At 37.5% G+C, this 12,693-nt stretch overlaps 2 protein-coding genes across 2 annotated transcripts in view; one reads left to right on the forward strand and one right to left on the reverse strand.

Annotated features, from left to right (window-relative positions):
* The window catches only part of cenpp (centromere protein P), a 50,941-nt gene that overhangs the window by 19,745 nt on the left and 18,503 nt on the right, over positions 1-12,693 (reverse strand). The gene's annotated exons all lie outside the window — the stretch shown is intronic.
* On the forward strand, positions 861-7,744 carry aspn (asporin (LRR class 1)). The gene is given in 8 exon segments (XM_008320700.3): positions 861-1,314; positions 4,043-4,319; positions 4,451-4,563; positions 5,531-5,744; positions 5,875-5,985; positions 6,086-6,179; positions 6,314-6,452; positions 6,709-7,744. Coding segments are annotated over 7 exon segments (1,110 nt in total). The 5' UTR covers positions 861-1,314; positions 4,043-4,081; the 3' UTR covers positions 6,910-7,744.

A 12,693-nucleotide genomic window follows, 5' to 3' on the forward strand; every position in this document is an offset into this window, starting at 1 on the left:
GAGCATATAACACATGGACCCCTGAGGGACCAAACTTGTGTTAGCTTTTCCATTCTTGGGAGGTAGTTTTTTTTATTTCTTAAAACCTAAAAGCTCAAGCCCAGTACTTTATTGTCATGCCAATGTTGACTCACGGGGAGAACATAATGCAATATAAATAAAATAGAGGTGGCACTGCTAATATTCTCCCAGGATTCTCAATTTTCTTATGTAAAATTAGGGATTGCAAATGATTCAGTGAATGACAAGACAATGTCAGCTGTTTCTAGATTTGTTTCTAGCAATAAGGATCAATTGACCGACAACATAAAAATTATGTTGGAGAGCTGAGTCGAAACGCTACATTGCAGTAGGTGCAAAAGTTTCAAATAGCTGGTTTCTGTTTTAAATTTCTTTGCCAATATCATTGCAGGTATACACAGTAACAGTGAAAGGGTGGCCTATTGATTAAGTTCCACAGTTGTTTTCTTGTTTTTAAATTCACCCTTTACCCAAACACCCAAAACAAACGGGAAAGGCTTGTGGGAGGAAGGCCATCAAACAAAAAAACGGGTGGAAGATCACTTTGTGGACTATTAGGATTGCAACCAGTTATAACAGAAAAAAACGATCTAAAGTAGCTACTTTCATCACTGTGTATCTAAAACACAGTAAATCAACGCTGCAGCTATGGGTCTTTGTTTAGGCAAGTCAGTTTTCGTCTGGGAATTCTTTGAACACTGGACTGCTGCTATTATGCTAAGATTCCTGGCAGTGTCAGCACCTCTCCATCCCAACTGTTAATGTGTTCATTGAGGAAAAGCAACACCCTCTTGGTTCAACTGCCCCACTCTCTTTGTTCAACCCAGTGCCAACGGGTCTCAGTGTAAAACTGTTCATGTTAATTGACCAATGGCAACTAGCCATGAAGGAGGAGAGGCGACAGACCTACCAGTGTGTTCTATATTAAGATATCAGGAGTATAAACCTAACAGTCCTGGCATTAGTTTAAAGCCCCTGATGAAAAGCACATGACTAACGTCCCAACAATGTCTATTCACATCTTGTCCTTGGGACGTACAGATGGTGTGATCTCAGAGTTGAGAGCTCTGAGCTGAAACTAAACCTCTCACCCTTACAGCGGAGGTTTTCCGTCAGAGGGGGGTGTTTTGGGTCTGCAATTTTTTTTTTCTCTCAGAGAGGGTGATGCTGTTCCCTGTTCACTGGAAATGTATTGACTGAGGCTCCAACCCTCAGCCTTCCAGCTGGACCCTGCTGCTGCTCTGCTTATTGTGTGGGGTTTAAAGCAGGACACAAACACACCTGACGGCAGAGGTAGGACACAACCAGGACTGTTTACCAAGAAAATGATGCAAGCTTAAAAATGTCTTTCCTGCATGATGAATTTGGGATGCCTTTTTTTTTGAAGAACACAACATCTTTGTGGAGCCTGGATATGCCAGACTACTCTTGGGTTCTTTAAAAGTCATTGTTTTATTGGATTTTTATTTCTTCTTTTCTGATGGGAAGACTGTATTTGTTAGAGCTGGAATGGAAATTCAGAACAACTTAGTTTTAATAACATAATTACAAACAAATGCTTAAAAGGATCTAGAATAACTTTTATTTGACTTTTGAATTTGAGCATCAATAGTGATGATTTTCTGTCTTTTTTTATTTCCTAACGGGAGTTTGGGCAATCATAGCAATTTTGTTGCTATGATTGCAATTTTAAAGCCAGTATTAAATGAAGATCTTCAAAGCTTAATGCTTTCACATTCAAATAAATAAATATTGTATCAATAGAAAATATATTTTGAGTTGATCAGTATAGAATTCTCAATGATACATTTATATAAATTTAACATTATAAAGACAAATTAAATGCAACATCTCGATAGAAAAACCCTTTCTCTTTTTGCTTTGTTTACTACGACTGTTTCTTTGATCTACTTGGGTTTTAAAGTGCTGGTCAGCAAACAATATATTTATGGATTTTGTCTGAGGTTTTGGCTTTCGAAAATCTGGAGGTTTTTACTGTACCGCAGGGAAAAGCATATAGACTTAATAATTCCTAGTTGAAACACTGTGAGGTTTTAATAGGATGAAGCATTGCAAATCTGACTGTCACTTATGTCAGTCCTTTGGGGGCAGAAGGGGTTGAAGTCAGTTTTGCCTGGTTTTGATTTTATAGACATCAGAAGTCTATCTGTCTGCACTGGATGTCTCTGGAGTTATGTAAAACTTTATGACTTAATAGTCAGAAATATTCCATGACATAAAATAAAGCAATAATGCAGAAATTATGTCTAGAACTAAAATACAAAATAATTATTAAAACGCTATGTATTCATGTGTGTATGAGAAAGAGTCTGGGTTCAGGGGAAGGGTCTGTGAAGGGAGGTATTTGCTGTCACTGCAGGATCCTCGACCACCACCACATACTTGTGGGTCGAGTGAACACTCATCTTGAGGGTTTAGAATCCATGAAGTTTGCCAGAAGCATACAAGCAGACAGTCCCAGACGAGCTGAGCCCCCCTCTCTCTTTTCAGTTGGCTTTGTGAATATGTAATTTAGGAAGACATATAAATCATTCTGTGAATCACCACAGATGGAGAATAGGTGAGAGCTTGCAAAACATTTATTTTGGCGACAGGAGCTCATTTCCAGGAGATGTTTTCAGAGGCTCATGGAAACAATGACAATGAAAAAAAGAACAGCACTTAAACAAAGTGATCACTTCAGGAACTGTAAACGGCTCCTTTTACCTACTGTGCTGTTTTAGCAATAAAATCATAACTGCAGAATTGCAATTGAATCCCAGCAGTGATGAACACAAGGCTGCTATAATTTTTATGTCCTAAAATCTATAAACAGGCAGTTGGGCTGTTAAGTCTCATACAAAAGAATAAGAAAATGATTAACAGGAGTATGAATCATGCCAGATGTACTGCAGGATGTTACCATGGAAGTGGTGGTAATGATTTCAGGAGAACTTCTGCCATTTCTATACACACGATCTATAAAGACATCAGAGTAGCTGTGGTATTGTTAGATTCAATTACATTTAAGGTAATGAATGTTTATCCATGGCCATTTTAATCTGATAATATGCATCAGATTTAGCTAAGTGCTCCAGTTTATTGTTTGAGTTGTCAGCCAGGATACCATCAGCTAAAATGTAATCCAAAATTGTAACTCTCAGTTTTAGTACACATATTTTGCATTCATGTAAGTGTGTAGCCTCTCTGTTGAAGCACCGATGTCAGTCAGAGGTGAGAAGGTGGTGACACTGTGTTGCGTAATGTCTTAGACCATGGCAGACAGCAGCCCCGGGCATCAACAGGACCAATGCATGGTAACAGTCATTGCAGCAACCACTCTACCGGTGGACAACACGAATAAAATGGCTTCCACCATGTTTTTAGCCAACAATTTCTCCAATTAGTCCACAAACTCCTCTCGCCATCCCTGCCTTTACTCATCTACATTCAAGCCAAGTGAGAATACAGAGCCAGAGCGGTGCAAACGTTGAATGGAACTTGATTATTTAGTCAATATAAACTCCAATATAAACAATTTGAGGAATTATTACCACAAACAAGTACATTTAGTTAACATAATATAGACTTCATATTCGCTCACAGGAATACTTTTAAATCAGATATCCTATTTACCATTGAGAATATACACGTGGTGTTAACTGATATGAGTCCAGTTATTGTCATAGAGGCTAAATTAATTAATTAATTAATTAAAAATAATGAGTCAAACAACTGAGTGTTTTATCTCACAAGAAACAATATGAATTAGACTTGACTTTAAAATATACCCAAACCAAAGAAGAGGCAATAAAACGTTACCAACGAATAATAATGAAATGCTCTATATCCTAGTGTTGTGCAGTGTAGTGGCAGAGTGTAGTGTTTCACTCAGTGTACTTATTTTAGATGTTGAAAGTTTTTTGTGGAAAACAAACATCAATGTGACAGATTTTCTCAGTACTATGTCATTTACAGTATTTCTGCTGTGCGTTTACCCAACTCCCTTCTTGTTTCACAGCTCTCCCTAATTAGTTTCAGAGACCAGGAAAAAAAAAACATGAGGGTCTTCATTCTGCTTTGCCTGCTGGCATTAGGCAATACCAAACCGTACCAGCCAGTCAACGTAATGGAGTTTATGAAAAACTACGACATCATGATGGCTGATGCAGTTGATGACGACGATGATGAAGAAGATGACGATGACAGTGATGAGGATGAGGGCTCTGAGGAAGAAGATGAGAATTGCCCACCGGGTTGCCATTGCTCACCCAGGGTGGTCCAGTGCTCAGACCAGGGTACTCAGATCAAAAACACTTTGTCTAGCCACCTATGAGTTTCTAGTTGAAGCAGATGCACCTCATTCCATTTAGTTCAATTCAGTCTCTAATCAAAGTATATGTTTTTTGTTTTTTTTTTTGGCCCACAGGTTGTTAGTCTGTTCCCGAGAAGATCCCTGAAGAGATTGTGTTACTAGATCTCCAAAACAATGATATAACTGAGATCAATGAGAATGACTTTAAGGGCCTTAGCAAGCTCTATGTAAGAGACTTTCTACAATTGCTCAGAACGTTGCACACATTACAATACAAAGTATTTTCCTAACATGAATTTAAATACCACGTGGTTATGGCTGTCCAGAAAAAAACAGAGAGTGACAAGAATCCACTGCTGTGATGAAACAGTTCCAGTCACAGCTCATGCAGGAAATGTGAATTTAGTCATCCTGTCAAATCCTGAAGGTACTGCAGAATAGAGCGGGGACAGAACAAACACCATACAAATGTCTTTTAATTTGGCATTTGTAAAATACCAGACCTGAACCAACAAATGGAAACAACTGACTGAAAAATGTTTAAAGAACGCAAATACTTCAAATACTCATACTTCATGTAGTTGAAAATATTTATCATCAAATGAATTGAGTGAGCGGGCATGCAATCTTAAGGGGGCGTTGGACTGAGATGTCTGGTGAATTGTGAGACATGAAGCCAAGACAATCTGTGGAGTGAACAAAAACACATACAAATACAATTCTGTATCTTATAAAATTGACTTAATTTGGCTAAAGAGCACAGGATACAGGCGACTGGAGAGTCTGTCTACCATTTTAATTCTTTGTTTAGCATCTGGAAATAAATTACATCAAAGTCCCCAACTGCCGTATCGCAACATATTGTGAAAATCTGCAGTCATGGCATTCAACCAGTGAAATAACTAAGTATAACTGTGTATCATAATGCAATAATTACTTTGATATGAAGCAGATTTTAGCTATGAAAACCATTTGTCAATGACAAGTCATTTATCAATCTTTTATGATAAAAAGTACACGTGTTTAAAAATGAAGTCTGAAATATAATTGCTGACTTGTAAAGTAACACCCTGCCAAAAGTTTTCTTTGTTCAAGCATGAATTTGTATCTTTTTTTCTTTTTTAACAGAAGATGCATCAACATATTGTTTGGCTCTCATAACTAAAACGTTTGGATGTCTTCCTCTGACAACAGGGCCTGTTCCTGATTAACAACAAAATATCTAAGATTCATCCTAAAGCTTTCAAAAACATGTACAACCTCCGACTGTTGTACCTCTCCTACAATCTGCTGACTGAGATCCCTGCTAACCTGCCTCCCAACGTCATTGAGCTCCGCTTTCACGAAAACAAGATCAACAGGATCCAGAAAGATGCGTTCAAGGGCCTGAGGAAACTTCATGTACTGGGTAGAAAAGCCTTTACTTGTCATGTGATGTGTTCTACCAGCAGGTTAACAGTTAATATTATGTCGAATTTTTAAGAGTATAATGTACAGTACAGTATTAGAAATAATGACAAGGATTATTGTTGTCACAGAACTGGGGGCCAACCCTCTCGCTAACAGTGGTATTGAACTGGGAGCTTTCAATGGCTTATCAACTCTATACATTGGTATAGCTGAGGCCAAACTGAATGCCATACCAAAAGGTAAAATTATAAATCACAGTCATTCTATAAACTATGTTTGTTTTTTTAAGATCTGCTATGTTCTTCTTCTATGATCTTAACAACATCTTTATGTTTCTAGACTTCCCATCCTCCATCACAGAAATGAGCCTGGACTACAACAAGATCACAAAGGTGGAGGTAGAAGATTTCATCAGATACAAAAACCTTCAAAGGTGAAGACTAACCAGAATCCTACCCCATTTTTTGTAAATCTTAGAAACATAAATCCATGTGGAATTCATTTTCATCTGTCTATGCAGCACATTTTATTAACAGTATAATTAACCAGTCTTTCCCATTTTTACAGACTTGGACTTGCTTTTAACCAGATCAAGTTTGTGGAAAATGGCAGCCTTGTAAGCATCCCCAACATCCGTGAAATTCACCTGGACAACAACCGGCTAAAAAAGGTCCCACCTGGCCTGAACTCACTGCGATACCTCCAGGTAAGGTACAAACTTTGTAACCAAACTGGTACTAATTTTTGCCATTTGGAAGCAGAGAAACAGACAAGCAATATTTTCCAAATTTGGCTACATTTCTATAATGCAATCAGACCAGCAATCCTTTGTGTTAACGTTTATTAAGTATTTCTAGCTTATGGCCACTAGGTGGCGGTAAGACATCCCTGTTTGTTTGTGTGCGTGTGTAAATCATTGATTTTTTTCACTTGAGAAAACCTGTTGTGTCTTGTCTGTTCAGATGATTTTCCTCCATGGAAACAAAATCAGCAGTGTTGGAGTCAATGACTTCTGTCCCATTGGGTCCAGTGTCAAGAAGAACTTGTACACAGCCATTAGTCTGTTTGCCAACCCTGTTAAATACTGGGACGTGCAGCCAGCTGCCTTCCGCTGTGTGACTGGACGGAGGGGTGTTCAACTCGGAAACTTCAGAAAGAAGTAGACGGAGAAGAGGAACTTGAAGTAATAATAAAAATGAAGAACTGCCAACGTTTTTGTTTCACCATACAAACAATAAACTGGAAATAACTGTCATAGATAAAATTCCACAAATTTCCAAAGACATTTTCATTTTGTCAAATTTTGTTTAACAAAACTCTAGTCTGGACATTGGATCTGGTGACATTAATGGAACCACAAACTAAAAACACACAGAAAGAGTCAGCAGGAGTTAGCTACTGGTAGAACGGGGAAGGTTACAACATGAACAGCGGCATTTTTAAGGACTATTACATCAAACTCTTGCATGAATATTTACATTCATATAAGATGTCTTTTGTCATATCATCCTTATTTTTGTGCTGCATAAATATTTTAAGGAGTAAACTGCCTTACCATGGTCTACGTTTGAGCACAATCAACCAGTAACTTGAGTTGCAAAATATGTGAAAACAATTTTAGTGCCTTTTTTGTCTTGTAAAAATAAGATTTTTTTTGTTAGAGAAATATACATTTTTCCTCTTCTGCTACAGTCATTGGATTATGCTGGTTTCTTTCAGCCCCTGTCTTCACATGGATGTTTTCTATTATCTATTGCATGTAATTTTGTTCCCTTAGAATGTTAGACTGGATTATAAAATGATGTAAGAGGTCCCTCTGCCGGACTAAAGAGGTTACTGGTTCAATTTTTAAATAGCCTATAGCAACCAATGGGAACCATTTTTGATGTAACTGTTGATGATACAGTATTCAAGTACACAAATGTGCCCTTGTTTGTTTACTTTTTTCCATCATCTAAAATGGTGCTATATTTATTGTCTTTAAATAAACCTGATAAACCTCCATCGTTGGTTTGTTGGTTTTAATTAAGTAAAAGTTGTCACAACAGAACTATCTCATCATGCTATGTGGAATTGTAAGTAAGTAAAGAAGATTACATTTAATTTAATTTATTTCATTTAATTGCGGCAACAGCCAAGGCGTGTTTTTTTAAAGACAGATATATAGAGTAGATTGCTAAACAATGACATTCATATGGGGGGTTCTTTGACAATTACTTTTTAATTCTTGGCAACAGCTCGTGGGTGTTAATGTGGGTGAACCTTTTTCGTGATCCACTAGATGCATCACAAAATTATTCCACAGATGATTTTTTTTTTTATCACAAAAATTATTTTATAATTTCCCTCCAAATTATACCAGACTGAGTCGATTTAAATTAGCTGATATTTATGGAGGGATGTTAGTCTCCTGACCACCAGGTGTTATTATTGTTCTTTCTAAACAATAATTCCATCTTTCTTGTGTTATGTATAAAATTAATTAAAAAAATCTAAAACGATTTTATTTCACAAAGAAATCACATCATACTATAAACATGCTGTAGGGGGAGGTATTGCGGTTGAGAAACGGGAAAGAATTAGAGAAATAATTATACATCTCCACCTGCAGATGTCAGTAGAGGTTTTGAGATTGGTTTGAATAAAGGGCGAAACCCTTTGCATTTCAGTCTGATGGTGTTTGGAAACAGTTCTATTCTAGATAAAGACAGAAGGATTTGTCACATTTGATTTACTCTTAAGATTTCACTTTTTATAAACAAATCACATTACATCAGGGTATTTTGGGACTATCAATTCAACACCAAATATTTTCTGAGTTAATGCTACAAAGTTTTGCCCAACGATTGAAGATAAGATGACAAGTGGATTTCCTCATGGAATTATGCACTGCTGGTTACAACACTCATTGCTTTGTGGACTATCAGCGGTTCCTTTCATGTAACAAACTGTTAATGTTATGCAAATAGAAATAAGGTAATTTAACAACTGCCTAGAAACATTGAGTCCCTGAGATTCTTTAGACTAGTCATTTATTTATGTTGGGGCCAAAAAATATTCTTATTCATCCATGGTCCACAGAAATAAGCATACTCCTGTAATGGCTGACACACGTAAAGGAATGATCAATGTGAAGGAGTGCCAGGTCATGTTTGTTTTATTTGCCCACTCAGTCTCAGTCTCTGTGTGAGGCGAGTGTTAAACAGCAGCCAGTTCCCTGCAGACTCAGAAACTCAACACCAGGCAGCTGCCGTCTTCATATCCACCATTACCTGACACTGATAAACAATGTTCCGGCATCATGTGGCAGGAAAATTCTATATCTTAATGCTGCAGAGGGTTTACTGCTTGAATAGTTAGGCTTTACAAATGAACACCCATCTCTCTCACACACACGTTTCCACTGTCTTCCTGTCTTTTTCTTCTTCTCACTCAGAAACATATGGAACAGATCTGCTGCTTGGCCTGGCCTCGTTCTGCCACGTCTCACAGTTCCCCCCAAAACACACACAGATGCACACAGACACACAAAAATGTCCTGAAACTTCAGGGCTCCCCCCAGCTTTTGCTTTTTGTCATCTACTTTACTCCTGTCATCATCCCCCCCACCTTCCAATTACCCCCCACCTCCCCATTAGCCTGTGTAGAAGAGCATTTCAAGCTTACAGCAATTCTGCTGTTAATTGACCCATTTAAAAAGATGGTCAAGAACATCATTATGTTCTTCACACATCACCCTAATCATCATGTCATTTACATAGCTGTCCACTGCTTCTCCTCAAGCACCTGAATACCACTTTGAATAAAATCACTCTTTTAATGCAAATTATTTGCATGATCTTGTCTTTGAGTTAGTTATTTGAGCAACTAATTATCAAAATCTGAAGTAATGGTTAAGTCAATGAATAAGACATGCATACTTACAGTAAAATGACTAAATACTCCTTTACTGTGAGAAATAGAATAGAAATATTATACCTGTCACCTGTGAGTCTCTCACTACATAACCCAATTCTGTTAAAGACCTCATTAGGCCGGATACTAAGGCACGGCTGATCACAATAATTCAATAATCATATATTATCTCAAGGTCAATTACATCTGAAATGCCAGTAAAGCTGTTCAAAATCTTCCTTACTTACTTTACCATAAATGTAACATATGGTATAGTGAGTAAAAACACAAAACTATTGATGGATATTTCAAGCCTTGGTGGCTAACAGAGCCAAATATCTAATGAGTCACAAAACCTCAACTGATGCCGAGAATCCGACCTTTTAAGATGACAGTGACTGTAAATGTAAAAAAAAAAAAAAAAGTTCAGGGAAATGGATACTTAGTCTGTCAAGTCTTCAACTATCCTAAGACACACACGTGCACAAAAAAGCGCAACAACCAGACATACACCAGCAACTCATCCAGGGCAAAGTCAAGGCTAAACGAGGCCACTGGAATGAAAATGTTTAGAAGTGAAAACTGAAAGGCCTGTTTGTTCATCTGAGGGAATCACAGCACTGAGAAAAAAGACTGACAAGAAAAATGAGCAATGAGTGTGGAAAACACGCCGATGGCTGTGTGGCCTTGGAGTGGAAAAACCTGGACTACAATAAATGTTTGTTAGAGAGTGAAAAGGCAAAAGAGAGAGACGGAGAGAGAGAGAGAGAGCGAGAGAGAGAGAGAGAGAGAGAGAATGCAGATGTAACTGGGAAAAATCCAAACTGTCAAATAAAAGGTAAACTGAGCAAAGTAGTAAAACCGCACATATTCACCATCAGATCAATTCCAGGTTTACAAGTTAATTTCAAAAGCTACTTTTAGTAAGGTAGACAGCTAAATGTTTTTTTGTTTCGCCACAAGCTTTTTAAAAGCCAATACTTTTGTAGTAGAACTCAACTACGAATCACAGGAAACCTTTTATGGACAAAAACTGTAGTCTCCTGTTATGCAAACTAACCACAGGCCTTTAAGACAACAGACACAGGTATGGCAGCTGTACTGTTTGCTGTAAAAAGTACCTGGAGTAACAACTCCAAGATGGGAACACTAACTGCTAATAAAGGCCTTTCTAGTTGAAAATGTGGACACTAAGACTCAGCTATAACCATAGGCACTCATTTTAGAAATACTAAATCTGGAGCTTTTTGATGAGTGCTCCAATGAAAAGAGACTTTATCCAGATGGCATCTACAGCTGAGGAAACATTCACGTTCTCCTCATCACAATTAGCACTAAGGGAAACATTCAGTACCACAATTTCTAATCAAACAGACATAATTGCATGAACATGGGACCTTTTCAGAATTCCACTGCCTCCACACAGCGAAAATACATTGCCTTCAACCAAAAACAATAACATGGATGGATTGTAACTGCAGTGGAGAGTTAGCTACTGTAAAAAAAAAAAACGATAATTCTTCTGCTGGAAGACAAACATATTTTTCACCGTAAAATACTGCACCGACCAGCAGTTAAACCAACGATGCGCTTCTGTTCACACTAAATGGTGTGTTTCAAGCATCAGTTTTCCATATCATATATTTTAATTTTATTAAATAAATATAATATTATGATTACTTCAAAAGAACCCTGGTCAACTTGCTCTACAAAGACGCAGCAATAATAATAATAATAACTTGAAAACAGATGTCTGTGAACTTTTAGTTTTATCTGTCAGCAGTATCCATGTGAAGACCTAATGTCTACCGGCTGATGGTATTTTAACTGATAAAGTGGTACACAAAGTAAAGTGGACTACAAACAAACATCTCTGTGTAGAAGCCTTGTAAAATAATCAAGGGTCTGATTAGGGAGCAATGATGGTGATTATCTACAGTGACTCAAGCTCACTGTAAAACACTTTTCACATGGACCTTTTCTACGAGAAGGAAAAAGGAAAATGCTTGGATAACAAAATTCAGTAGTCATCCGAGAACAGAGAAGAACTATGCAGCACCACCGCAAACTGGATCCCAGTCAGGCAATAATACTCTCCATATGTCTCATACTGGTTTTGTCCATATCGTCATGTCTCAGTTGATAGTTTAATCAGAGCCAGTCTCTTCCAGTCCAGTGCTAAACATACTATCATGAAGCCACCGAAACGCATAGCAGGAACAAAAGAGCCGGCTGTGTGAATATTATTTATTTAAATTGTATTATTGATTTGCTTCATGCAGCTCTAAGACGTCTTCAGGACAGATATTTTATGTCATAAAGTGAGCTTTAACACATGATCTGAACACAACATAAACAATCCAGGCTGTCCACCAAGCTATGGAATGTCGTGGTGGATATTTTGATTTGTTTTGAGTCAACAACAAGCTTAAGCTGGGATAAGAAATTACACACTTGGAGAAACAGTACAGAGGGTTTACAAATTCATTAATCATATTTTGACATCAGTTACAGTCCACGCACACAAGCAGTTATTTCTTTTTGTTTTTGAAATCTCTATCCATGTATTAAACACCTGTTCCACTTGCTTCTTGCTTCTTGGTCAACAGACAAAAATCTGACTGCAGTTTATCAGCCATCATAGACAGATCGACTGGTAAAGCATGACAGAATCATATGTGCTACATCATGCCTCCGATTCTCGGACTTCCTCCGTATGCGTCTTCAACATCTGCTCTACATCTGTATCAAAACCATGAGAAGTCACAGCAGATACTAGCAGAGCCTCTACACTGGTTTTGATAGCTTTATTAGGTGCCTCCAAAAACAAACAAACAAAAAAAAAAAACCATTGACTCAATAAGCCATTTAAATGAAGTGCTCCGTTTATAAAACAAAACGATATAGCTTATAAAACAGAAATAGATCTGCTTATAAAATGACTACACGGGCTGGACTATAAGTGGATATCAAACCTTAATAGACCTCTTTTAAATATTTATAAAATGTTACGCAATAAGGGTATTGATGTCCATAAATAAAAAACGAGGAGA

The sequence above is a fragment of the Cynoglossus semilaevis genome, chromosome 11, assembly GCF_000523025.1.
Source record: "Cynoglossus semilaevis isolate Cse_v1.0 chromosome 11, Cse_v1.0, whole genome shotgun sequence".
In the NCBI taxonomy this organism is placed as follows: Eukaryota; Metazoa; Chordata; class Actinopteri; order Pleuronectiformes; family Cynoglossidae; genus Cynoglossus; species Cynoglossus semilaevis.